General features: G+C 41.4%; 2 protein-coding genes and 1 long non-coding RNA gene across 3 annotated transcripts in view; 1 reads left to right on the top strand and 2 right to left on the bottom strand.

Annotated features, from left to right (window-relative positions):
- Positions 1-2,612: 2,612 nt before the first annotated feature.
- On the bottom strand, positions 2,613-9,790 carry LOC136002480 (uncharacterized). The gene is made up of 3 exons (XR_010607915.1): positions 9,730-9,790; positions 4,314-4,539; positions 2,613-3,353 (listed from the first exon to the last, which is right to left on the bottom strand). It is a non-coding gene; the product is annotated as an uncharacterized LOC136002480 (long non-coding RNA).
- A 191-nt stretch (positions 9,791-9,981) lies between these two features.
- SMIM15 (small integral membrane protein 15) lies at positions 9,982-12,876 on the top strand. The gene is made up of 3 exons (XM_065656219.1): positions 9,982-10,036; positions 10,246-10,320; positions 11,058-12,876. Exon 3 carries the CDS (start codon positions 11,085-11,087, stop codon positions 11,307-11,309), a length of 225 nt encoding a protein of 74 aa, XP_065512291.1. The 5' UTR covers positions 9,982-10,036; positions 10,246-10,320; positions 11,058-11,084; the 3' UTR covers positions 11,310-12,876.
- Positions 12,877-12,886: 10 nt separating this feature from the next.
- The window catches only part of NDUFAF2 (NADH:ubiquinone oxidoreductase complex assembly factor 2), a 53,247-nt gene continuing 38,518 nt past the window's right edge, over positions 12,887-27,615 (bottom strand). Inside the window, exon 4 of the mRNA XM_065656218.1 lies at positions 12,887-13,944. Within this exon, the coding sequence (XP_065512290.1) occupies positions 13,687-13,944 (258 nt within the window). The 3' untranslated portion in view covers positions 12,887-13,686. The remainder of the gene's footprint in view (positions 13,945-27,615) is intronic.

Here is a 27,615-nt window from a genome sequence, read left to right as displayed (position 1 = left end):
CTCCTTGTTCATCCATGCAGGCCTCCCAGAATTTTTACCTGACTTCCTCTTTGTTGGAATGCATTGCTCCTGAGTTTGGAGGAGATGATCCTTGAATATTAACCAGCTTCCTTGGGCCCCTCTTCCCTCCAGGGCTTTATCCCATGGTGCTAAACCAAGCAGATCCCTGAAGAGGCCAACATCTGCTCTCCTTAAGTCCAGGGTAGCGATCTTGCTGTGTGCCCTCCTTGCTGCCCTGAGGATCTTGAACTCCATCATTCCATGGTGGCAATAAACATGAGCCAGGACATTCCATTTCAATGTAAGAAACACTTTCTTTCTGTGAAGGTAGCCAAACACTGGCAAAGGTTGTGTGAGACATTGTAGAATCTCCACCCCTGGAGATATTCAAAACCCTGCTAGACATGTTCTTGAGCATCTTGCCTTAGGTAACCGTTAGGTAACCTAAAAGCTGGACTAGATGATCTTGAGGTCCCTTCCAACCTCAACCATTCTGCAGTTCTATGAAACTAGAGGATTATGTTGGCATAACCAAAAAAAAGTTTATAAACTGGCTATAAATACATGTAGATCATAAACTTAAATATTACAAATCTTCAGAATAAAGAGATTCTGCACACACCTTCCAACAGCAGAAAATAGTTTAGATGTTGAATTTGATGAGTTTATGAAAGGGACTAGAAGACAGTTTCCCACAACAGCTCGTAATGAGACTTAGCTGTTCAGAAGATACCTTCCAGTCTTAACTTCCAAAACTAACATTTTTAGAGCATGAAGTATGTAAGGACATTTTAGACATCCTGGTCTAGCCACAGTCAACTTGAATCAAGACATTGTTTCCCCTAAAGGCCTGCCAGCATCGGTGCATGTGTAGCTGCTCCTTAACCCAGTTCTGTTAAATGAGTCAGTTTATCTTGAACACACCTTAAACACAGTTAATCTTAAACATGCTTAAATTGGTTGTTTTTAAATGAAATATTTTTGACAGAACTGTTAGAGAGCAATTACGAACATAGGTCCAGTTGGATGGTGGCCCCATGCCTAAAAGCTTTGGCAAGTAACACTGGGGGTGACCTCATCACAGCCTACACCTTCCTTGAGCGGGGCAGTGGATGGGGAGGTGCTGATCTCCTCTTTCTGGTGACCAGCGATAGGACATGAGGAGATGGGATGAAGCTGTGTCAGGGGAAGTTCAGATCGGATGTTAGGAAAAGGATCTTCATTGAGAGGGTGGTTGGTGACTGGAACAGGCTCCCCAGGGAAGTGGTCACAGCACTAGGCCTGCCAGAGTTCAAGGAGTGTCTGGACAATGCTCTTAGTCATATAGCTTAGTTTTAGATAGTCCTGCAAGAAGCAGGGAGTTGGACTTGATAATTCTTATGGGTTCCTTCCAACTTGAGATATCCTATGACTCTATGATTTTATGATTTAGCTGCCTACGGCTCAGGCTCAGCACTGGCATCATGCTGCTCTGTGACCTTGAGTCAGAGGACTGTGTAGAAAAAGTGGTGTGAGAAAAAGCTGAGAGAAGTGGGCTCCTGTGCACCTTTGCTCCAGAGCTGCTTTTAAGCTCAGGCTCTTGCTCTCAGTCTTTGACCAAATTTTGTTGCAGGAATGCCTGTGCTTGGTCTTCTACCTTCCTGACTCGATTCTCATCCTGACCTGCTTAGTTGACTTTCTGGCTTCATCTTGGAGCTGTCTCATCATCAGCTTGCCTGGTGATCTGACCTGTTGGCTGAACCTTAATACCATCATGAGACATGCTCTGCTCTTCACGCTCAGGTAGAGTAGCAGTGTATGTTTGTTAGTGAGGCCACAGTCCTGCCTGCCTTGGCCCCTAGCTTGCCTTCCCTTACAGAGTAGCCTGCCCTTGCTGCTTCCTGTCAAGTATGACTGTGAACCCTTGGAGGTTACAGAATAAATTCCTATGCTAATTCTGTGGGTAGAGCTCTTAGGAAGCATGCATATAGGAATACTTCCACCTTTAAAAACCATACCTGATCTCTTCTATAAAGGCTTCTGCTACCAAGCAAGAGAAAGGGAAGTGATGAGCATTTGAATCTACTGCTTTTGCATGCCTCCAAATGGAGAAAGAGTTAAGGAAAAAGCACCTGATCTTCTTGCAGGGATGAAACATCCTGATGGCAATTTTCAGTTGCCTAAGCCTAACTGAGCTTTGCCAGTTACACTACCAAGCTGCTTCTAAACAAATTAGATGTATACTACTGTATTTAATGGCAATCCAAGTTGCACAATTTTAGTTGCTTGTTTTTGCTGATTGATGCCTGTTCTAAAGGTATACTCCATATATTTGAAACTTCAGAGTGGATCTGGCACTGGTAAGGATAGGCAAGCTGGCAGTTACCCGGATTGATGTGCGTATCATTAACAATTTGATTTCAAGAACATACATTATTATGTTTTGTAAAATTGACCACTGCTGTTAGGATAAAGGTAAATTTATGTCTGTGAGATATCACAGTTGTGAGGGCATTTCTAAGAACAATATTTCCCGTAATTTGAGGAAGAAGGAAATAAGTACAAATTCCATAGCGGTGAATCATGTATCTTTACTGACTGTCTTTTGAACATGCAGTATCATTTAAACACGTGATCCTGAAACTGAGGTGTTTCAGATGACAAAATCAGCATCAAGAATGGCTGATGTTTAGATATTCTAGCCTTGGCAATGTTCCTTTGTGTTTGATCATTCTGCTTTGATAAGAACGATTTTAAAAGCTTTTAACTTTAGATGTTTTAGCTCCAGCATGAAAACTAGGTACGGGAACATATTAGAACTTTCTTTTTTGCTTAAGTCTACTTTGCTGCTGAGCAGAAGACAGGAGGGATGTACACGTAATGCTACAGATTGCAATAGCATTCCATTCCACGGGACTTAGAATTCAAACAAGGTACAGACTCCCACTTCCACTGACAACAGTTTCTTTCCATATAAGATAGAGCAGGAAGCAGCCAGCAATGCTGGCTGTCTTTCAGTTCTCAATAACTCATACATATACTACTCTTGTCAGCTAATTTAATACTGAAATGCACAGTCATTATTGATACTGAAATTTATACAGTGTCTTTCATCAGCAGAGAGCTCACAATATAAAGTGTTTCTAAACACACATAAGCAAAAAAAAAAAGATGTTGCCATGTTCTGATGGAAAACAACAGCCATATGACACACAGGAAAAATATACTGTAGCAAACAGTTGCCCAGAAAGGAAGAAGGAAGTAGAATTAGGCTCCTTCGTTATGACAGCAGTCCTTACTCATTAAAGTATACCTTATAATGAGAGGCTCAAACTTCACTTTTACCCTGGATCACCAGGAATCCTTGTGGTACCCTGTAAAAAGGAAATAAAAATCATTGGAGCTGTGAAAATGAATTTTTGTTTAGGAAAATGTGTTACTTGCACTAGAATTTAGTAAGGACACAAGAAAAGCTGTGAGAGATATTTCCTGGCTGCGTGATGAACACTTCAGAGCACTGAAACACTATACAATACAATTATTATTATTACTGCAAATATCAGGACGTCTTTCTTACACCATATGCAGAACGCAATTATTCAGGTAAAGAGGTTCTTGGAGGCACCATCCTGGGACATTTGTTCAGTTCCAATTAGGGACAGTACAACCTAGTGAAGCAGCTGTGACACTCAGTGAAGCAGTATCATTACTTCCTACTGCTCTCAGAAAGAAAATATAAAAACAATAACTATGTTCAGCTCTTCTATGAAATGTGACAGATTAGACAGAAGTATGGTTCTGGTTCTCCAGTTCTTCTCAGAACATACATAGTAGATACAGAGCAGGCTAAGTTTCTTACCCTGGAGTATACATCAGTTAAGTTCTAAAAAGAATATAATTTAAGACCTATTATAAATGTCAATCAGCCTTCTCAACTTTGGCTCCTTTGCTGAAGAAGCCCTCAAATGAACCTGTTGGTACACAGTTTTGAGGAGATGTCTAGCTCCCCACTAGAAATACCAACTTCCAGTAAGTTTTTGTAATAGAAAATACAGTAAGTATTCTAGAATTAAGAGAAGTAGTGTTAGAACTGCATCCATACTCTCCAAATTTGAAAAGGTTGTGTTTAGATCCACGACTTGCATATGGCTTTATAATATACATAAATTGCCTGCTAAACTCAAGCTTTTACAAAATCAAGGAAAATCCGAATCCTAAAAGTTAAACTCATAGTCATACTGGCACCGCTTCTTTTATTCAGCAACCTAAAAGCATTTTACGAAGGTTGATAAATATTACCACCTACAGATACTAAAGACATGGAGTTGACTCACCAAAGGACATGTTGTTTGGTTTGGGTTCCTCACACTGCAGTTGACTAAGGTGCGTAAGTTGGGGACAGTATCTTCAGTCCTCAGTGCCCTCTGCGGTCCGTGAGGGGAAACAGGCAGACACAGAGCGACTCGCATCGCGGTTGGACGGAATCACTGTTCAGAAGCACCAATCTTTCTCCGCTGCCCTTCACCATCATTCCCAGGGGATCAGACATCTGTGGAAATGCTTAAAATCTTCAGAATCAGTGAAGGCCTAGTGTCACAGTTAGTATATGATCCCACCATTCTCAGTTTCTTACCTGAAATGCTACACTAAGCTAGTTCTGGGAAAAACTCTGAGAATTTATAAAGCTGTATTGATGATGATTTTCTCTCTCCCTCCCTTTAATACAACTCAAGAAAATCCAGAAGCCATTTAATACCCATAGCAGCCATGACCATATCAGAATGCAGTAATGATCTAGCAGGAGAAAAGGTCTCTATTATTTGAATAACTACCATTTGAATCTTTGATAATTCTTTTCCCTTTTTTAACTCTAAGACCCAAAATAGGAACAAATGTAGAATGGAGTAAGATCTGACACACTTCAGTTCTTCAATTATATCATTCATTATATGGGTAGCAAAATCAAGGCCATTACATAAATGAGCGTACCTAGAGCAGAGAAGCAGTTGATCACTATTTAGTTGGATATTAGATCTGCAAACTTCTACGTTCTTTCACTTCCTTAAGGTACAAAATTGGGCAGCATGCTACTTGGTCTATTATGGGTCATGTGCTGTCCTAGCACATGGTCAATCTATGAAAGTACATAGTAGTAGTACAGTTTATAAGGATGGTTTGAAGTGAATTAAGTAGAGCAGCAGTATTACTCATGATTTTGACTACTTTCATCTCGGATTCTTGGACCTAGCTGTGTTAAATGGTAGACAAAATACAAATACATGTGGTTGTTCATGCAGTTTACAGAATTAAGATATACTGTAGATCCACTTAAACGTAAAACACCAATGTTTTTAAACAAAGACTTGTAGCAGAAAAAGAATCCTTAATCCCCAGTGGTGGGAAGGAGTTTTGTTGGCTCAAACAAACCTATAAAACCAAGAATGTTTATTGGCTGGCACATACTGTGGATATATCATACAAGGTCAGAAAAGTGCCAATAAAGCTTTCACAGCTTAGAGGTTTTACAGGCTGGAGAAAAAAAGTAATAGTAAAGTTACTTTTCAAAACTCTTCAGAAAACCAGCATTGTGCAGTGGCATAAGAATTCCATCTAGCTCCCCTAGAAACAGGGACATTCAGCATGTGGAGTACAACATGCCTGGGACATTAATAAGTGTATGCAAAGATTATTGGAGAATTAATGCTGTATGTAGTAAAAAAAAACAGTTTCAAGAAACTTGTTTATCCTCAGAATTAACAAATGATAAAAGGGTCATTAGAGATTATACTGTGTGAAATATTTACCAGCTTCTTTATGTAGATTGATTCTGGACCACTGATAGATGTCAACACATCTGAGTTAAATGCATACGTTTACTCAAAGCTTGTCTTCACCACACACACTCAAACACTCATAGACTCTTCAGTCACTGTTGGTACATGAAAGGCTTTGCTTTCAGGCAACTAACTCTCCCATTTTCCATGGCTGTATTACAGTTTCAGTAGATTTCTCTGCATTATATCTTACTTTATTATTGCTGGATTTTTTGAGTGTCATTTCCGTTCCTTTGCCCACTCCCTCTTTGAAAGTGTGACAATGGATTGTAATGCTTGTCCCGTCCAGTGTGCTCTCATGAAATTCCATTGAAATGTCACCTTTAATGCTGTCCATATATATACTTATGTAAATACAAAAATTAACTAATGATTTATCAAAGTTGATGCTTCATAAATTTGTATGTTATTATATTTTAATGCTATGTCTCTGGCTGCTATCATTGAGGTGATGTGGCTCTAAGAAGTTTAACTCCATCCCAAGTAAAGTTCCTTCCTAGACTAGGTATCTGGAATGACATCTGTGTAAACCATCATGACGTTTAGTATGAACTGTGACTTTCACACTTCAGATGATGTGACCTTTCATCAGTGGATCCTTTCCTGCTCCTTCCTAAGCCCTCCAATTCTCTTGCTCATCCACTTGTAACTGACAAACACAAAATTAAAGAGTGACTGTCTTAAAATACCTACAGGCACATACATCACTATAAATAACAGAACAGTGTCATTTAAACAAACTCTAGTTGAGATGTAAAAGAAAATGCAGATTTACATAGTAGCAGTTAACTGCCAAAACTATAGTTAACATAAACATATGCTCAATATGGTCATTTACAGTGTTCTGACCATGTGCTAAGGGTTGTGCTGCCTTGTTCAAGTTGTAGTGAATTCTGGAATTTCTGGTCTCTCTTTGACTACTTAAACAGCTGAGTAACTCAAACAAGAAAAACAAACACCCTGATCTCCTGTGGCCTTGTGGTTGAATTACTCTGAATTTGGCAGAGTGCAAGCCCTAAAAGAAGCTTTCCCATCAGGTAGTAATCCCATAATATCTCCTCATTCCTAATACAGACACACTGCATCAAGGTTGTAGCCTGGGCCTCTCTTCTCTACCTAGCTGCTTGTTTTCACGGATCTTAAAGGAGCAGAATTACTATGTATGGGACCTCTACTTTGCCAATATTACCAGCCAGCAACTTCAGAACCTATTAAGGGGAGAAGGACGCCAGAAAACATAATTACATAGACCTGTTTTCTTGGAAATGCAAACTAAAAATCCCTACTTTTTATTTCTTCCCTGCCACAATGAATCAGGCATTTTCCTCTTTAAATGAATAAGGCAGAGAAGACATAGAAAGACAGATGGATGAGGCTATTACCATTGTGTGAAAGACTGGCACTGGAAATCCATTTGCAGCAGGTCTAGAGCATCTTGTTTATAACTGTTGACTAGGTCAATGCTTAATTTGGCATAGGTACCTGAATTTGACATTGAAGCATCAGAAATATAACTGTGTCCCCTTTAGCCCAATACACAATTCTACCAGAAACAGGCTATATTTATGTAATAGCCCATCTACTTTTAACTTAGCTACGCAGCATGCAAAAATACCTTATAATGATACCAATAAATCCAGACACTTCAAACTAGCATCTAAGGTCCAATAATTTTAGATTGTTATATTTTGCTAAGATTTATAAATTACAGACCAAACAGAGACTCATAACCTCTCTAAGAGTTTTAATGCTCATGTAAATGGCTGAGTAGCATGTACAGAGATACATGTAGAGATCTCTATTAAAGGCCTTGGGAATCTGTGGAGGTCCCCGCTGACTGACAGCTGGCCAATGTTATTCCAGTTGACAAACAGGGCATGAGGGAAGACCCAGGAAACTACAGACCTGTCAGCCTAACCTCAGTTTCTGGAACAATTATGGAGAAGATTATACCAGGTACTATTGAAAGGCATTGAAAGAACAGTGCAATCGTCAGGCACAGTCAACATGGGTTCACAAAGTCCTGTTTAACCAATTGGATTCCCTTCTATGATAAGTTCACCCCTCTAGTGGGTGAAAGGAAGGCAGTGGTGGTTGTTTTCTGGATTTTAGAAAGGTTTTTGATACTGTCCCTCACAGCATCCTTCTGGACAAGCTGTCCAGCTGTGGGATGACCAGGTTCACAGTGTGCTGGGTGAAGAACTGGCTGAAGGGCAGGACTCAAAGTGTTGTAGTGAATGGGGCTACATCTGGCTGGTGACCAGTCACCAGTGCTGTTCCTCAGGGTTCAAGTCTATTAATGATCTGGATGCAGGAGTTGAATGCACCATTAGCAAGTTTGCTGATGATACCAAACTGGGAGGTGGTGTTGACCCTCTTGAGGGACAAAGAGGCCTTGCAGAGAGATCTAGATAGATTGGAGCATTGGACAAAACTAAATGGCATGAAATTTAACAAGAACAAATGCTGAATTCTGCACTACTTGAATGCATCTGGAAGAGAGCAACAAAACTGGTGAAAGGCTGGAAGTCATGTGCTATGAGGAGCAGCTGAGGATTCTAGCTTGTCTAGATTGGAGAGGGCAACCTCATTGCTCTATGCAGCTTCCTAAGCAGGGGACGTGGAGAGGGAGGTGCTGAGCTCTTCTCCCTTGAATCCAGTGAAAGGACACGTGGGAATTGTTCAAATCTGCACCGGGGAGGTTTAGACTGGATATTAGGAAGCATTTCTTTACCAAGAGGGTGGTCAAACACTGGAACGGGCTTCCTGGAGAGGTGGTTGATGCCTCAAGGCTGTCAGTGTTTTAAGAGGCATTTGGACAATGCCCTTAATAACATGCTTTAACTTTTGGTTAGCCCTGAATTGGTCAGGCAGTTGAACTAGATGATAGTTGTAGGTCTCTTCCAGCTCGCTTCTTCCTTCTCTCTTCTCTCTTCTCTTGTTTTTTCTCCTCTCCTCACTATTTCTCAAAAGACATTACAAGAGCCAGAACACTACAGACAGGTTTTGAATAAGAATGCAAAAATAATGAAAATTTGCACATAGCACAAAATTGCATTCAACATGCTCAATCAAAAGCATTTTAAATTAGATCTATTGTCAACGACCCTCTCATTGAAAAAATATATGTATTTCCCTGATTGCTGCTCTTTAAAAATACAAATATACATGTAAAGACATACAAAAGCAGAATGACCACATGGCATTTGCTGTTATGCTACAGAGGAACTGACTCCTGAATTGATCAATACAATTTAAGTGACTGCAAGGTCTTTTCACGTAGTAAGATAATACCTAACCTATGCCTAACTTTGCTTTGGAAACATAATGAAGTTTTTATTCACGTCAGCGTGTGCATACACACCTGTGCGCTAAAATGGAGAAGGGACAGTGCAACACACATAAGGCAAAATCTCGAACCCTGAATTGTCAGTATGAGAATGTTAAAGGCTGTAAGAGTCGCTCGGGCTATAGTGAGATCAGCCGTGTGTTTTTGCCGAGGTCAGGCCAGCGGGGAGCCGTGCACAACCACCGCTCCGACAGCAGCCATCGCAGGGCGCCGGGACCCCGGGGACCGCGCAGCTCGCCACCGACAGCGGCCAACGCGGCGGGTCAGCGTGTCCCAAAGGGGCACGGGACGCGGGCGGCATCTCGCCGGGCTACCGGCACAAGTCGCTTGCGCTCTGCCTCCCGGCGGCACCACGGACCTGAGCGGCACCGTAACGGGAGACAAAACGGAGACGAGACGCGACCGACCGGAGAGGCGGGTCCCGAACTCGCGCCGCCCCGAGCGGGTCACCGGTGGCCGCCGGACTGCCACAGGGCACAAGCCGCGTCTCGCCACCGGCCTCGACGGGGATGCGCCACAGCGTGACGCACCCGCTCAGGCACCACGGAAACGCCTTTTCCCACCTACCGCGTTTTCTAAACGAGGACCCGGCGGCACGCACGGCGCCGGCCCCCGCGCCTGCCGGCCGGAAGCTCCGCCCAGCGGGGCGGGGCCTACGCGCTGGGGCGTGGCAGGGCGGTGCCGCACCGCCAAGGCCCAACCCTGGGCGTCTGCGCGTGGCGCCGCCCCGCCCCCGCACTGACGTCTGACGGCGGCCGTCAAGGGGGCGGGCGGGCTCCGTCGCCTCCGCGCCAGGCCGGCATGGGCGGGGCGGGGCGGGGCCGGCGCCTCCTTCCTGTTTCCGCTCGGCCGGCCGGCGCCCTCCAGGGCTGCGGTACAGTGGGGCAGTGGCGGGGGGCGGCGGGCGGGAGGTGAGGAGAGGTGGCACGGCACCGCTTCCGAGCCCCGGCGATGCTTCCCCGCCGTCACCGTCCGCCCCTCCTCGAGCAGCGCGACCTGTGCCGGGCGGGGGCGAGCGCTGCCGGGGCCGGGCCGCGCCGCGCCGGGCGCCTTTCCCTCATGGGCTGTGTCTTCTCTCCGCAGGGACCTCGGCGCCACCCTTCCGCCGCTCGGCAGGCCCGGAGGGTGCCCGAGGCGGTGCTGGGCCCCCCGCCGCAGGTGAGGGCGGCGCGGCGGCCTCCACAGCGCGGCCGTTGGGGCGGGGCGGGGCGGGGCGCGCGGCCGGCCGTTACCGGAGTGGGGAGGGGGGACGGGGCGAGGGGCCGCGCCGGCGGGAGGCGGGGACGGTGTCCGGGCGGCTCCGCGCCTCTGGTGGCCTGTGCCGGGGCGCCCGCAAGCGGCCGGTCCGGGCGGCCTGTGCCGGGGCGCCCGCAAGCGGCCGGTCCGGGCGGCCTGTGCCGGGGCGCCCGCAAGCGGCCGGTCCGGGCGGCCTGTGCCGGGGCGCGGGCTGACGCGAGCGGGCTCGGCCGTGCTGCCGCCGACACCGTTCCTACGTTGATTTTGAACTACCGACTATTGCCAGTTCACCACTTAAAGCGCTGCCCCAGCTCCCTCGCCTCCTTAGTAAAAGCTACAGAAACCTAAACCTACTGGGGTCTCTTTCCTTCTCTTCCAAAGCAGCACAGACCTCACTTTTTTTCCACATAGCAATTTGTTATTGGTAGTATCTGAAGCTCTGTTGGAGGAAATGCCGAATTATTTTGTAAACTGCACTTTAAGGTACAGTCAGCACTCTGTGTTATGCTTACTTTCACATACTATGCTGTACTTTTCTAGCAAAAAAGAGCTTGGTCTTTAATAATGAAACATGATGACATATTAAAATAGTAATTGCTGTGTATGTGTGCTTTTGTTTTTCTGAATGCTCAGAATTTTTTTTTTTGTTATTCCATAAGGTTTTTCCAATATAAAAACCAGAAAAGATGTTCGATATTAAGGCTTGGGCTGAATACATTGTGGAGTGGGCTGCAAAGGACCCATACGGCTTTCTTACTACAGTGATTTTGGCCCTTACACCGTTGTTCATAATCAGTGCAGCACTTTCATGGAAGCTTGCAAAAATGATTGAGGCCAGGGAGCGAGAGCAAAAGAAGAAACAGAAACGCCAAGAGAATATTGCAAAAGCCAAACGAACAAAGAAGGATTAAGTGGGAAAGTCAAAAACCCCTTCCTTATGCAAAGAATCTACTTTTAAAATGAAACTCCTGTACATCTTGTGTTGTAACTGTCCTTTGATACTTGATCTGGTTATTTCTTGCAGTATGAAATTTAATCCCTTCAGTGTATTTTTTCTGTTGAGCTGGGTTGTCTTTGCCCAAGTGACACTTGTTACAATCATTTAATCTACTATTTGTGTTTTAGTGCAGGTTGCTTTTTAAAATTTGCATGTTCAATTAAAAATCAATCTGTTGGGTGGCTCTAGAGGTAGATTATTTTTTTTCCTTAGCTAAGCTATGACTTAACAAGTGTCTTAAAATTGTCAAATTATGGGGAAAATGTGAATAGTAAACTGGATTACAGAAAGGCAAGTTTTGGTATACCTTAAGCAGAGCTGTGGAGATAAGGTAGCTTCAGAGTTAGGTAGCAATACCTTGCTGATTTCCCTTAAGGGTGTTGTATGTGGCCCTGCGGCACTCATTCAGCTGCGTGCCCACAGAGGCTGCTGCAATGTCTTTGGTGGTGGGGCTTGTGTGTAGAAAGAACCGAACTTGGCTTTTCCTGTTTCCTGAGCTACCAGCCATCAATGGTCTTGAAATTCAGCCCAGACTCTAGGAAACTGATGGCTTGTTCTTATTCCCTTCATTAGTCTGAAGCCACCCATGTTCTACAAGATACACCATGTTTTTTGGTTTTCCCTTAACAATCACCTGAATACTCCACCTGTAAGTTGTTTCTGCCTTCAGAAACTTTTTATGCCTCAAAAAATAGGCATAAACAGGGTGAGACCAAAGGCCCAGGTGGCCTAGTGTACTGTGTCCCAGTGACCCATAGCAGGTGGCTGTGGGGGGAGTAGAGGAGGAGGATGTGTGTGCTGGTGACAGTAGCTCTTCCTACTCGCTAACCTTCTGGCTTACCTTTGATTTAGGACCTCATGAGTTTAGGTGGGATCTTTGTTCTTATGGCCCTTGAATCTGCTGCCTTCCAGGCTGCAAAATACTAGCATACTGGAAAAAGTCCAAATGGGGATTGTGTTGTAAATATGCCAAAATTATTTAACCTTGATTTCAATTCATGTTTTTCTAACAAGTGGTTAATTTTTTGAAGCCTAATTTTTATTAATAGTCTAGTTCTCAAGAGCTTGTAGCAGACATGATGTTTTCAGACTTAGCATCTTTGCAAACAGCAGCACAGGCTTGTGCTTTCTAGCAACTAGTCCTTCACTATATTTAAAAATAAAAGCCTAAAATAATACCAGTGTTCAAATGTGGAAACCTATAGAGCTGTCTGACACCAAAGGGGATGAGAAGTGGGGAGCCTAACTGAAATGACTTAAAGTAAATGTGAAGATTTTCAATTTTGTTGGTCAAAGCAAGCAGCATTAGAATATGATATTTTGTCATTTTTAAAATACATGGGATCAAGTCTCCATGTTTTTTTCTCAAGTGTTGTCAAATGTGTATGTGTTCCACCTTTGATACCTACATAGCTTAAAAGACATGGAAGAAAACTGATGAGGGATGCACTGCACAAATAAATTTGATACTTTTTTCAAAAGATTGTGTGATCTTTATTTTGACTTGAAGTTCTCAAACATCAGCTCTAAGCATATAATCTGCACATTTTATGTATCTAAACTATGGCCAAACAGATGTGATCACTTAGGGAAGTCCCTGCATACACCAGAAATAAAAACAAATTCTTTTTTTTTAATATTAATGGCAGCCCCTTGTCCCAAACTCTGTGTTATTCTCCAGCAGTTTACCAAGAGCTTCTAACCTCTGTTACAGTAGTTATATGTAGTTTAACTCAGCCTGATTTTATCCTGTGTGTACTACTCGCTGCAAATTAAGTGTAACTAAAATACATTGGCTTTTTAAAACTAAGTTACAAGAATGTTTTGTAAGATTAATACAGTGCATAGTCAGTGCAGTGTCACAGTGACTCCTATTAATGAAATAAACTTTTCCATCCACACCAGAGGAAAGCACACTGGCACTGCCAAGAGCATTAAAAAACATTCCAAAGAACTATCTTAAACTCATGCCTAGGTTTGGGAAAACTTAAGTGCACTGGTTAAAATTTATTACATAAAAGAAAAATAAAAGAAGAAAAGTTAGCTAGAAAACCTACCTATGATGTCATGAGTAACTGATGAACAGCAACTGTTGAAAAAAAAACCCAAAGAAAGACATACTGTTTTTCACTAAACCCAAATATTCTACAGTTGTTTGTCATGATTAAGCCTATTTGAACAGTTCTGCAAAAATAAATGAAACTGCTTTAGTATTACTTTATTTCTTACATAGAGCAGCAATTAGTGCTGTCTATTAAAATATTTATCCATAGGAATACCCGTACAATTGTTTACTTATTATGACTACTCCCACTGCCTGGTGGCATCCAGGACCCTGGCTGAAAGGTACTCGCAGTGCTTGTTGGATCTTGCGAAGGTTCTTTCTTTCCATAGTATGGGGCTGATGCATGGCCTTTAATTTGAGTATGAACTGGTTCGGCAACAAGTCCCTCCTTGTATTCCTTGGCCTGAAGCAGCTTATCCTTTTCGGCTACATCTTTGATTTTCTGTTTCATTTCTTCTCTATAATTTTCGTTCTTAAGAATCTCCTAAAAACACAGAGAAAGATAATTAGATAAATCAGAAAAAAATGCAATACTCAGTGTTGGAATAAAACATTTTAAGCTGTCATCATTCTTAATTTTATAATCCACATTTTAATGTACGTAGGTAAAATAACGTGGCAAAATTAACTGTTTCTACAACTGCAATTCAGCCCTAATTTAAAATGTTCTCAATGTTTTGATCATGCTGTTGAAGTAAAATTGCATTGTGGTGTCCCAGTTTCACTATTATATTGGATCAAAAATGAAAATAAATTAAATAACAGTAATCAACAAATGTGAAAATGCATTAAACACAAGGCTACCTTTTCCATTGTTTTCTATATAGGACTTGCTACTATGTAGCTATTTGTCACTTGCATTTCTTCCTGTAGCTCACTAAGCCTATGACTTTAGGTATCTGCAGTTTTGGGAGAAGCAGGTGTGCAGCCTTCACTCTGCTAGTACCTAAGCTGAAGCCATGCAAGATTAATAAATAAGTACAATAATAACTAAAAAAAAAAGCCAGGACAGAACTGAAACTACTGAGATGGTACTAGTAACTCAAGAGAAAAAACACTGGGGAAGGCGAGGGAAGCATAAACACCCTGAGGGAAATCCTGCCCCAGAGACTCTGAGGACAGCTCAGCAAGGCCAAAGACCAGTATGGTCCCAGCAGGGGAGGCCAACAGATTCTCAGCTGGTGCTTCCCTGGCCAGCCAAGGAGAACTGGGCACTGTGGTGACGGACATCAAGCACAGCACCGCTTAGGTAAGCTGTGTGTTAACTCCACGTACCTACCAGGTGTGTTAACTAAAATAAACACATTGCATTCATACAGGGTGTAAAATCATACCTACTGCCTCTGTACAGGTAAAAAATTCAAATAAAAAGTGACCTAGTTTTTGAGGTTTACCTCCACCACTGATAAACTGAAGCAACTATCTGATGCCACAATCTAACTGCAAGGCCAAAGACACACCCAGGACGTGTATTCACAGAAGGCTCATACCACTTGCTGATTCAACTTTATGAAGCTATGTACTGAAACATGGTTGGGTACAGATTAGAGCTGGAAAAATCACTAACAAAGGTGACCTGAACTGGGATTTGGCTGCTTCCACTGAGAAATGCTGAGGCTATTAGTTGAAGCAAGTGCAATTACTGGCTTGTCCACAGGTATAATAGAAAAACAGCTGTTAGTAGACCTTGCAATCTTGTTCAAAGGAAAACACAAAGAACTCCTAAAGTAAATATTTTTAAAAAGCCCTGAAAAATACTGTTCAGTTTTTAACTGTTAGCATATGTTTCCTATGAGAAAGATGATTTGCAAATTCTGCTAACAGTATTAGAAACAAAAGCTGAAAGGTGATACAAATTTCTGTAACATTTTGAACTGAAATACAACTTAACTGTAATCAAAACCATGTAACAAGGAAGCTGCTAATATTTGCATTTAGATTGGGATACAGGAGGAAAAAGGCTGAATGGCTTTCTCTGGATTACAAGTATATGGCAGATCTAAGGAGAAACGAGACCAGTACACTTGTCTCTCAGTAGAAGGCCATGACAGTATTGTAGGAATGGCATAAAAATACATGTGATACTACCAAGAGATCACATAGCAAGTATGTGAACATTTAAGATTTTAAAAGGCAGTATTTAAAGAAAAACATCTTGGAGATATAATGGAAACTAACACCTTTTTCTGAGTCCTTAATTGCCTGTATACTTAAATTAACAGATGCACAAAGCAGAGACAAAACACTTCACATATGTATACAGCAAGAAAATACACAAGCAGCACACAAATGACTTTGCAGACTGAAGTGGGGGAGGGACAAAATTCTCCCATACTCAAATAAAAATATTGCCAAGCTTAATAGGGTCAAATTTTCAACAGTCAGTAGAGCAAAACCTCATTAGAACATCTCTCAATTCCATCCTTGTTTCCCACATGTCTATAAATCTACCATGACCTTATTGATTTCAAGGGGATTACTCCTATGGTGCTTGTATTACCCCACTACGAAGAAATAAGGTCATATACCTTTGTGATATCTGAAGACTGCATCATAGTCTCAGCTAAAACAACGTGAAATGATTTATTAAAATATGAATGTAATTCAGTTACTGTGAACAGCTACTTACTAACTTAAAATATTTTTCAGTTATTACTTTAACGAAGTCATCTGAGTCCAGTAATGGCAGCTGTAACTAAATTCCAAATGCTCCAAGTCCATTTTAAACGCTGATGTATAACTGTTGTCTGTTTTTCAGACTCTGTAAGATTCTTTTAGTCAGCTTTCACTGGCCAAAGCATAGTTGTGATCTAGTGAAATAACCAGGTTAATATTGAAAAAAGCATGAGGAATGATCCTAAGAAGCAAACATGGAAAAAAAACCTGAAGGGACTTGTTCAGAATCATCTATACAATCCACACCAGGACAAAAATGTTTCAAGTTCAAATTATCAGCACACATCCATTTTATGCATGAAATTCATGTCACTAACATGTACAAGGAAATAAGGGTTCCTGTGCTCAAACTAAAGAAAATGTGAATCAGGCATCCTGTGTCAACTGGCATGTTAGAAAAATTGGGTCAAAATAGATGAGTTTTCTTGGCATAAACATCTTGTCCTTTGATACTGGCAAGTTTGTTCTGTGGAATTCTCCCACAGGCACTGTGTCCTTCCTGTTTCTAATATTATCCTTAGCAAATACTTCATTCTCAATTCTCACTAGAACGTATACTTTTTTTGTTTTCAACTTTCGGATTCTATTTCTAAGTTTTATACTATTGGTTCAGTTACCATAGTCACTGAAATTTGAAGCAGTTATCAAATTGAAGTTTCCCTGCCATTACAAGCATTTAAATAAAAGATCCAAGTAGTTCCAAATTTGAATACGATAACCAACTTGGTTCAAAATGCAAATTTTAATTTGCACGCATACTTATGGAAGGAATTATTCTTAAAACACACTAGAAATGTGCAAGATCTTTATAACTAATTGTCCAAATTTGGCTTCAGTTTATCTGCATGGCTCACGGCAATTAAATACAGTGAGTGTTACAAAGGTTCCTCCCCAGCCAGCCTCTAAAGGGCTTCCTATCACCTGATGAACAGTGCTAGAGAAGCCAGCGTCTGCTGGGCTCTTCTACCCACGACAAGTAGTCTGTAAATCTGCATGGCACCACAGGCTCTTCCAACTCACCTGCACATCACCACATTATCACTTTGAGGCTCCATTGCAACCCAACCCTTTACTGTTTGATATACTGTAAACAGTGACTGGGAGCTAAAGGTTCAGAACCTTTATCTTCTACTCCAAGATGAATTGAAATACTTTATAAAACAGCTAGGTTCACTATAAATTGCCCCCCAAAACACACAATTTAAGAACATGAATATGTAATGTGCTCTGACCTGCAGGGGAAATACAAAATCTTTCTACTCAACACAGAGAACACAGAATCTATCAGGTTTCTAAGGGCTAGTTTGTTATTCCAATACTCTCTTTATACAAATAAATTATATAAGCCTTTTGAACCTGCAGTTCTCAGGAGGCACATGGCATCTAAAGAGTATTAGAAATGCCTTTTATAATTTTTATTAAAAGACAAATCTAAAGATTTGGATTATGCTGCAAAACTGAAAAATGCCTGAAGACATCCAGCCACTTCTTATGCTAGCTGAAATCCCTACATGTAAATTTCACCTTGAAATGCACCAGCTCCCAGTATTTGGAACAAGATAACGCGTGATGAAGCAAGAACTCGGTCCAGCTACATATTCTACAGTTTACTTTTAGGTGGAATGTAAAAGAAGAAATTTTATTCACTGCAGGTAACTACTTGTCCAGCTTTGGTGATTACTGTAAGCTCTACGAGGTGTTTCATGCTTCTAATGATTGCAGCTGCATGCTTTCCCTCCGTAGAAAGGCAGAGCTTAAAGAAGCGATCTCTAAGGTTTTCTTGAAGAACCTAACATTATTATTAGGAAATGCCAAACTGTCCCCTATGTGGAGTTTGAGGCAGCTGCTTTTAATCCACAAAGTGGTGACTTCTGTGTATCCTGACATCTTAGTAGTGGTAACAGCTGCATGAACAAAGAATGAGTGTTGGCTGGTCGTGGGGGCAACATAGCCCAAGACATGTTGCTGCCTTCCAAGTGCGTTGCTGCAAATGAAATCATGCTGTATTTCATGTCACTGGCACGCACTTCTCTTGCAAACTATATTTTTGCTTAAAGCTCTCACGTAACTCTAGCAGCTGAGATGTACCACCAAGCATCCTCTGCTGCTTGGGAACTGTATTCACCTCTGCTCCACAGAAAGAGAAAAATCTAGAAGTTTGTCTCTAATCAAAGAACTTTTAGTGCCTAGCAGGCTGTACTGGAAGACCTGCTTTGCAGGCTGAAGATTTGGAATGTAATGCTCTTTCACTCTTCAAGGAGCACATATTGTTGCTTCTTTCCCTTTTTTAAACAAACAAGTAGCCTTACAGAATAAATAAAATTAGTTCCTCCTGGTAGGAAAATGTCATAAATCCAAAACAAAAGAGGTTTCTCTAGATTTGCTTATTCCTTCAGCTGAGGTCTTGCCAGTAGTGACTACTAACCTTTGTGACACTTCGTGCTCGTCTTCTCCAGAGGCAAATGTCTGTATTTCACCCTTTCTATCCTGCAGCACCTCCTGAACCCCACAATCTTGGTAACTCCTCCTTCCCCTCCTCTTACTTCTTTACTGTTTCTCGCTCAGTCCTCAAGCCACCTATCGGTTATAACACCACTTGCCTCTCAAGGAGCATTTTCAGTCTCCTAAAGGCAAAGGGACACCCAAACTTGTGAACAAGTAGTTCTAAGGAGGCAGGTGGCTAGACATAGTATACCGATGTAACAATGTCCAAGAGGGTCTGTTTAAAGGTTATTTTAACAAACTGGTACTGGTTTTGGTGTTGTTCTTTCCAGATGATTTTCTAAAGACACTATACCCAAACCTAAAAATACATGGGTTTTATGTATTATTAATTTTGAGCAAGATGTCACATTTCATTTCAGATGGGTTTGTATTTTGACTAAATTAAAAATAAATGGCTTCTTTATGTTGCCTTAGAAACTATTCCATTCTCCTAAGTTATCTTAATCACATACATTGAAACACTTATGATTTCTTGTTATTTGAATAGGATTAACTATTATTTGATGCCAGAACAGAGAAACATATGGACAGATTAATGTTCCTTGGTTGAACTGTACAGACACTACATATTCATAGAATACTTGCATTTTGGTATCTAGTTTGAATATGTTTAATTATGAATGAACTTGAACTTTGAACGCTGCCCATTAAAATCTCTCATCTACAAGTTAGCAAAAATTTAAAAAATGACAAATGGAAAGGAAAAAATCTGTTTGATCGTTGTAGGACAATTTAACACATCAGGAGTTTTTCTTCACTGGAAGTCCACCAAAGTCCAAGAAGTTAAGCCAATTCACCTGTTTTCATAATATCACCAAACTGGTTAACTAAACTCTGTTTTCCAGTTTGACAAGTTAAATAGGCAAGATCAAATAATCTGAAATTACATCATACTTCAAGAGTAGGAGGCAGAGGGAACACCTCATCAGTGAGAAGCACTGAATGTTCCGATCCAGGGCAGGTCTCGTTAACTCAGCAACTAAGCATGAACTCAGGAGAACTAGGTTGGGAATAAAAAATTATGTGGTAAATGAAGGGCTCTGTCAGGACATGGCAAAAACAGAGGAGCAGTTTGATTTAGAAAGGCTTATCTAGCTTTGCTAAAATATTTATTTAAATCAAACAATGAGCCAACTGACCGCTAATTTTGTGAAGAACATACGTGTGAAATCTCTTTGGTCAATCGACATTCAACATTAGTCAAATCAAGGTAAGAATTGCTTTTTTAAGGTTTTGTTTTCAAAGAAATCTCTGATCAGCTGCAATTCTACAATATGGATTGTGTTCTATGCACTCAATGTGATTTTTTTCAGAAGGATGAACCCTGCATAATTCAGAAGTAAACTGATCTGAAAGATCTTTGTTGGATACATCACAACTGGTGGCATCTCTCATTGACTAGGCTTTGTAGAATAGCTTTTTTGACCTTCAAACATAAATCAGACAAATAATCCAAACAAATTACTAAATTAACATAGCTGCTGTTTTAGAACAGTTATTTTTGCTTGCAACCTGCAACAACCCCTTAAACATAAACAGATACAGAAATGGGCCTCCAGTGGTATCACAGGTGTTTGAAATAGGAAGCTCTGACTTCCATTCTGTTTTAAGGGAAAGGTAACTCCTTAGGATCATTACAGTTCATTCTAGATGAAGGCTGTTTGTGCATTTTGAGTTCCTAATCCTGTAAACGAAAGGTGCACTCGTTATTTGGAATCAATCAGTAACAGCACAAAAATTGCAATTAAGATTTAAAGCACTCCATAATTGATGCGTAAGTATTAAATCAAGATATTGATTACAAATGTAAGTACAAATATATGTTTTGATGACGGCCCAATATTTAGGTTTCAATACAGTGCTAATATCACATTTACTACTGAGCTGAATCAATTAAATACTAATTCTAACTCTCAGCATTTTTTTTTGTTAAATCAAATCTACAGAGAAGCAATGCCAACTATTACTGAATTACTATATTGCTACTTCTGAGACACAGAATTTCTGGAATGAGTTGACAATAGTCTCTAGGGCACCACAGTGTAGCACACATGCTATTTGGCAAGAACATGTAATGAGCAGCAAAATGACAAGAAAAGGCACAGACACTGGAATGTAAAGCATGTTGACAACACACGGAGTCAGTAAGGGTTTGTGCCTGAATTATTTTTATAATACTGCAAAGACTTTTGTACAGAACTATGTATATGTTCAAGATCACAGGTTAAACTGTGTAGAAGCAGCAAAAAATCACAAGCCAGCCCAGCACCACCACACTCTGCCCTGAATAAATGGCAATGCACAGTCTTGATGCCCACAGAACAAACAAGGAACTGTAGCCATGACTCAGTCCCAGTGTGGTCCTTGCTTTCCCCTTACTCTATGGATGACGTAGTCTGTACCAGCCCTTTTCCTGGTACGTTACTTCTCCCTCCACTCCCGTTCAGCTGTGCTGACACTGAGTTAGGAGACGGAGCCAACGCTCCATGGCTTCCCTCCCACACAGAGAGGAGCAGCAGAACAGCAGCAGCTCTGCCCTACAGCCTTGGGATCTGCCGCACAGGCAATGCCTCCACACTCTTTTCTGTCGAGGCTGACAAGCACCTGTCACGGCTGTTTCACACCTGAAGAGAAAGTTAAAGTGAATAAGAGGGAATAACTCTAAAAAGTAAGAACTTCTTCAAGCTGTTTTTGTTTTTTGTTTTTTTTTCTGAGTGACTTCTCTGACCACCCCCTTCTATTTAGACCTTTGTAGCTCAGCTTTTACATTGTCAAATTTTACTGCCCTTTCACACTGAGTAATAATCCTCTCTGGAATCATGCACAATTTACTATGCAAAATGTCGTTTAGTGCAAGTCACGTAATTTAAATATGTCCCAAATTTTCAGTCCTGGTTGTGGTCCTGGAAAACAATGATGGAAAATACTTTGCTCAGATATGTTTATCCCTGTGCTTTTTAACAGCATTTCCTAGAACTGTAAATCATATTCTGCAGCTTTTTGTGGCTTCAGGAGTAAAATATACCCATTTGCTAAGCCCTGTTCTCTGTACAAGAATATACAATCTCCACGTCAGAGTTCTCATTTTAAAACTTCTCAACTGAAGCATCTGAAAGAAGACAGAAGCAAAACTGTACCGTGCAATCCCAACAGTGTCAAATAATTTTTCTAAACTGCATCCTTTTACGGTTAAAGAAATGTATATTCTATGTAAATTAATCTCCATGGCTGAAGCTAGTTTTGACCATACAATCTCTCAAATAAATAATACTTAAGATCAAACAAATGGGAAAAGTGGGTATGCATTGTGGCAACCCAACAATGTAATTTTGATGTAATTATTCTGGGGGGGAGTAGATAGCGGTAAAAACAATCGTTGAAACCTCATGCTTATTACACTCACTGAAGTACATTTTTCCTTCCTTGACAAGGAGGCTGTCAAAACCAACAATTATGGAAATGATAGAAATAGTTTGAAAGAAGACAGGAGCTGTCACAAAAAGTTTCTGTTTTTAACATTTCACTTTCTATCCAACTGTGCAATTCATAAACCACTGAGATTTATTACTGCATGACAAGTACATAATGCATAAGAAAAGCACTCAGTTACTGTGGTTTTCTGTTTCAAACTGCTTTCAGGCTCTTGATACTAATTAAAGGAACATGCAATTCTACTTCACTTTCCATGAAATATTAACATACATACACACGCACACAAGGCAACAGTGAGGTTTCAGTTCAAACTGAGAATACTTGTAGCTGTGCAGCCCTGTGTGCACTCTCACAAGAAGCACAGTCGAGATTAACAACAAAGAGACTTCTAGTATCGAGATCTGTGTTCACAGAGTAGCGTTACTACAGATTCATATCTGGCAACTGCAGGATATCACATTGGCAGATTGAGAGATAAACCACATTCCTCTGCATACCAGTTTCTCTAGGCATTGCCATGAGACCCTTATATGGTTTTTCCTCATGCATTTTCTGGCACACCAAGACAGTCTGTAACTTTATTTCTACTCCATTCTACAGACAAGGCCATAAACAACGCCAGGCTACTCAGATACTCCTGAACCTCAGAACATGGGCAGTAGTGATGTGTAGCTACAAGGTCTGTTATGGGAAATAAAAGTGTTAGATTTCTAAATACATTCAGGCACCTTGTGTTACAGACAACAGGATTCTTTAAAAGCCCCTACAAATCTGATGCCCTCTGAAATCAGAAATACTAAAGAAATCAAATGGAAGTTAGGCACATAAAGGCTTAAAAATTCACTATATGCCTGATATTTTTAAGGTTTGCTACACCCTGAAAAAGATGCCTCAGTTCCTTCTAGGTTTAGAAGCTAAAGACTCAATGTGTCCTAGATACAACATATTGAAACCAATTTTTATATGACTCCCACTATCTGTGTAGGGAAAAACCTGGCTGTGTGTTACATGCGCACTGATTGGATAAAGATAAGAGACAGACAGAAAGGTAGATAGTCTATTGAAACAGGCACCATAAGCAAAGCTTACAAGTATCTTATGCATCCAGCCACTATCTCAATTAGCTGCATCAACAGAAAATAACATTTTCTTTCATTAGTATTTTTAATGTATTTACATAATGCTGTCTCAAATTTAAAATAAAGCATTTTTTAAATGAAATGAATGAAAACACGAGATACAGTACACAGCAAAATTTGTGAATGCCATGCAAATCTGCCTATCAACAAAGTGCTGAGAAGTCTCACGAAGTTCTTACCAGCAGAACTTTGCTGGAAATTCACAAAAGTGAGACATACTCACAGCAGTCCTGTGAGTGTTACATTGTTTAACACTACTTAAATTTGTGGGGTTCCACTTTCATGATGGAATAGCAACATAAGCCCCAAAAAAGGAGTCCTGAAGAGAAGGATTTTCCCTCTGCCTCCCAAGAGTATTTTCTTTCCATTGCAAATGAGGTGTGCAAAATCTGACACACAGAATCAAATAATTGTTTAGGTTGGAAAAGACCTTTAAGATCAAGTCCAACTGTCAATCTAACACTGCCAAGTCCACCACTAAACTATGTCCCTAAGAACCTCACCTACACATCTTTTAAACACCTCCAGGGACGGCGACTCAGCCACTTCCCTGGGCAGCCTGTTCCAATGCCTGACAACCCTTTCTGTGAAGAGGTGTTTCCTAATATCCAATCTAAACCTCCCCTGGCACAACTTCAGGCCCTTTCCTCTTGTCCTATCACTTGCTACTTGGCAGAAGAGACCAACACCCTCCATGCTACAACCTCCCTTCAAGCCGTTGTAGACAGCGATAAGGTCTCCCCTCAGCCTCCTTTTCTCCAGGCTGAACAGCCCCAGTTCCCTCAGCTGCTCCTCATCAGGCTTGTGCTCCAGACCCCTCACCAGCTTCATTGCCTCCTCTGCACTCTCTCCAGCACGTCAATGTCTTTCTTATGATGAGGGGCCCAAAACTGAACACAGGATTCAAGGTGGGGCCTCACCAGTGCCCAGTACAATGGCACAATCACTACCCTAGTCCTGCTGGCCACACTATTCCTGTCACAAGCCAGGATGCTGTTGGCCTTTTTGGCCACCTGGGCACTCTACTGGCTCATGTTCAGCCACTGTCACCAACACCCCCAGATCCCTCTCTGCCAGGCAGCTTTCCAGCCACTCTTCCCCGAGCCTGTAGTGCTGCCTGAGGTTGTTGTGACCCAAGTGCAGGAGCCAGCACTTGGCCTTGTTAAACCTCATACAACTGGCCTTAGCCCAATGATCCAGCTGGTCCAGATCCCTCTGTATGGCCTTCCTACGGTCCTGCAGATCAACACTCCCACCCAACTTGGTGTCATCTGCAAACTTTCTAAGGGTGCTCTTGATCCCTTCATCCATATTATTGATAAAGAGATTAAACAGAACTGGACCCAACACTGAGGCCTGGGGAACACCACTCGTGACTGGCCACCAACTGGATTTGGCATCATTCACCACAACTCTTTGGGCCTGGCCCTCCAGCCAGTTCTTTACCCAGCGAAGAGTACACCCATCTAGGCCATGAGCTGCAGCTTCTCGAGGAGAATGCTGTGAGATACGGTGTCAAAGGCTTTACTAAAGTCCAGGTAGGCAACATCCACAGCCTTTCCCTCTTCTACTAAGTGGGTCACCTTGTTGTAGAAGGAGATCAGGTTGATCAAGCAGGACCTGCCTTTCCTAAACCCATGCTGACTGGGCCTAATCACATGGTTGTTCTGCACATGCTATGTGATGGCACTCAAGATCATCTGCTCCATAACCTTCCCTGACAGAGAGGTCAGACTGACAGGTCTGTAGTTCCCCACATCCTCCTTCTGGCCCTTCTTGTAGATGGTCATCATGTTTGCCAACCTCCAGTCAACTGGGACGTCCCCAGTTAGCCAGGACTGCAGATGAACGGTAGAAAGTGGCTTGATAAGCACCTCCACCTCAGAACTCTTGGGTGGATCCCATCTTGCCCCATAGACTTGTGGGTATCTAAGTTGTGTAGCAGGTCACTAACCATTTCACATTGGATTATTTGGGCTTCATTCTGCTCATCCCTGTCTTCCAGCTCAGGGGGCTGGGTACCTGGAGCACAACTGGTCTTACTATTAATGACTGAGGCAAGAAGGGATTAAGGACCTCAGCCTTTTCCTCATCTTTTGTCACCGTTTACGCTCCACATCCACCAGAGGGCGGAAATTCTCCTTAGCCCTCTTTTTTTGCTCATGCATTTATAGAAACATTTTATTGTCTTTTACAGCAGTAGCCAGATTAAGTTCCAGTTGAGCTTTGGACAACTAGTTTTCTCCCTGCATAACCTCACAATATCCTTGTAGCTATCCTAAGTAGCCTGCCCCTTCTTCCCAAGGTTATAATTTTTCTTTTGTTTTCATGAGCTCCAGTCAATGCTCTCTATTCAGCCAGGCCAGTCTTTTTCCCTGCCAGCTCATCTTTCAGCACATGGGGACAGCCTGCTCCTGCACCTCTAAGGTTTCCTTCTTGAAGAGAGACCAACCTTCCTGGACTCCTTGTCCTTCAGAACAGCCTCCCAAGGGACTCAGCCAACCAGCCTCCTAAACAGGCCAAAGTCTGCCCTTTGGAAGTCCAAGGTAGCAGTTCTGCTGACCCCCCCTCCTTATTTCTAAGAGTATTGAAAACTCTGACAAGAGTATTGAAATTCTGGCAACATTAATACTTAGCAGGTAAACTAATCTGCATGTAAAGTGATAAATTATTAAATCTGCTTCCACAAAATAGCATTTGATTAAAAGTACTTTAATACTTGTAGCCTTTAGAACATTTGCATTAACTTAAAACTGTAAGCTCTCTAGACATGGGTCCATGTCCTATTTGCCCAAAACCACGCTGCATACATCTAGTTTCCTATATATGCAATAAAGAAATGTGATAGTCTACTTAATTATTCATAATTTGTTAAGTTTGTTAAAATATAATTTACAACTGCACAGGAATAAAGGTAATGGCCATACACAATATATATAAAGGTAGAGATGACAGAATGCTATACTAATGCAAGAGCATACATACACAAGCTCAGATTCTCAACTGCTATAAAGCAGTATGCGTACATGTATGTGTATGCACATATGCATGCTTACACTGGATGCAGACATGATTCAAAATTCTCTATCATGATGGACTCCCTGATTACCACAGGAACAGAATATGTCTCAGCAAAAGATAAGAAATTACTTGATCTGCATTAATTTGCAAAGTTATCACCCTCATCATAACCCAGTTGAAAACGGGACTTGGTATATTTCAAGCTGTAATGAAATCAAAAGGCAACCAACTGTTTCCAGTATCCCAGAAGCTGGCTCTTAAAACCTAAGGTTTCCAAATCACTAACATGCCTTACCTTACTTCTCAGATTAGAAATAACAAAGGTGATGAGCAGCATTCTCGGGTTATGACCAGCCCAATATGCAGAAGTCTAAATGACTTGCTCCAAAAATGGGGAAAAGGTGCTGGGTGCACAGGAAGGAAAGTAGTTGTTGGGTATGTGAAACACTTAACACTGAACAAGCTGTCTTGGGAAGTCTCTGGAGTATTCTTCCACACACATATACACACACACAATAATCTAAAGAAAAAGAGATGAAAATCAATTTCTTCTGTAGGAAATTGAAGGCTTTATAATAAAAACAAACAAACGATCTGTCAGGTGTTTGTGGAAGAAAGAATGGTCTGAACCAAAACATTATCAAGTCGTAAGAACATCATCAACAGACTTGGCTGGTGCCATGACCTAGCTGTAAGAAAGGACAAGTTGCCTTAATTCCCACTTAAGAGACTGATATGTCATGATGATTATGAATCACATTGTGTTGGCCTACAGTATTCACCAAACCATTGGTTTCCAAAATGTGGTCATCAGTGCTACCAGTAAGATCAGTAAGATCTAGCTGACTGGTGAAGCTGCATCCCTGAAATATTTTCCGTTAAAGTTTGATCATAGAGCTCATCATGAGACTTGATGGTCTGAGCAGTCTGGAAACCTCTATCATTCATAGCTGAGAGCTGAATAAAAGACAAGTTTGAGAAATAGAAAAAAATCCCGAAACATAAAATACTAAAGAGGGATGGTAAGAAAACAGAGCATAGAAGGGGAAAAGAAATTTTAATAAAGTTTGACATATGTCATTTGATATCATGGAACAGCAGGTTGGAAGAGATCACAATTATCATCTGGTCCAACCTTTCTTGGCAAAAGCACGGTCTAGACAAGATGACCCAGCAGCCTGTCCAGCTGAATCTTAAAAGTGTCCAGTGTTGGGGAAGAAGTGTCCGAAGTTATATTAGGAAAAAAAAAAATAATGGTCAAAGAACAGGGAAAAAAAGGATAAACATCCAAAATAAAGTGGTATTACAGACCACAAAGTTAGGAAGATAGGCACAGCTCCAGAAATTCATGCTCTAGGAACTGTAATGCTGTTTTCTAGTGT

The sequence above is a fragment of the Caloenas nicobarica genome, chromosome Z (genome assembly GCF_036013445.1).
Source record: "Caloenas nicobarica isolate bCalNic1 chromosome Z, bCalNic1.hap1, whole genome shotgun sequence".
In the NCBI taxonomy this organism is placed as follows: Eukaryota; Metazoa; Chordata; class Aves; order Columbiformes; family Columbidae; genus Caloenas; species Caloenas nicobarica.
Note: the sequence above shows the minus strand (reverse complement) of the source record. Positions and strands in the feature narration are given on the sequence as shown.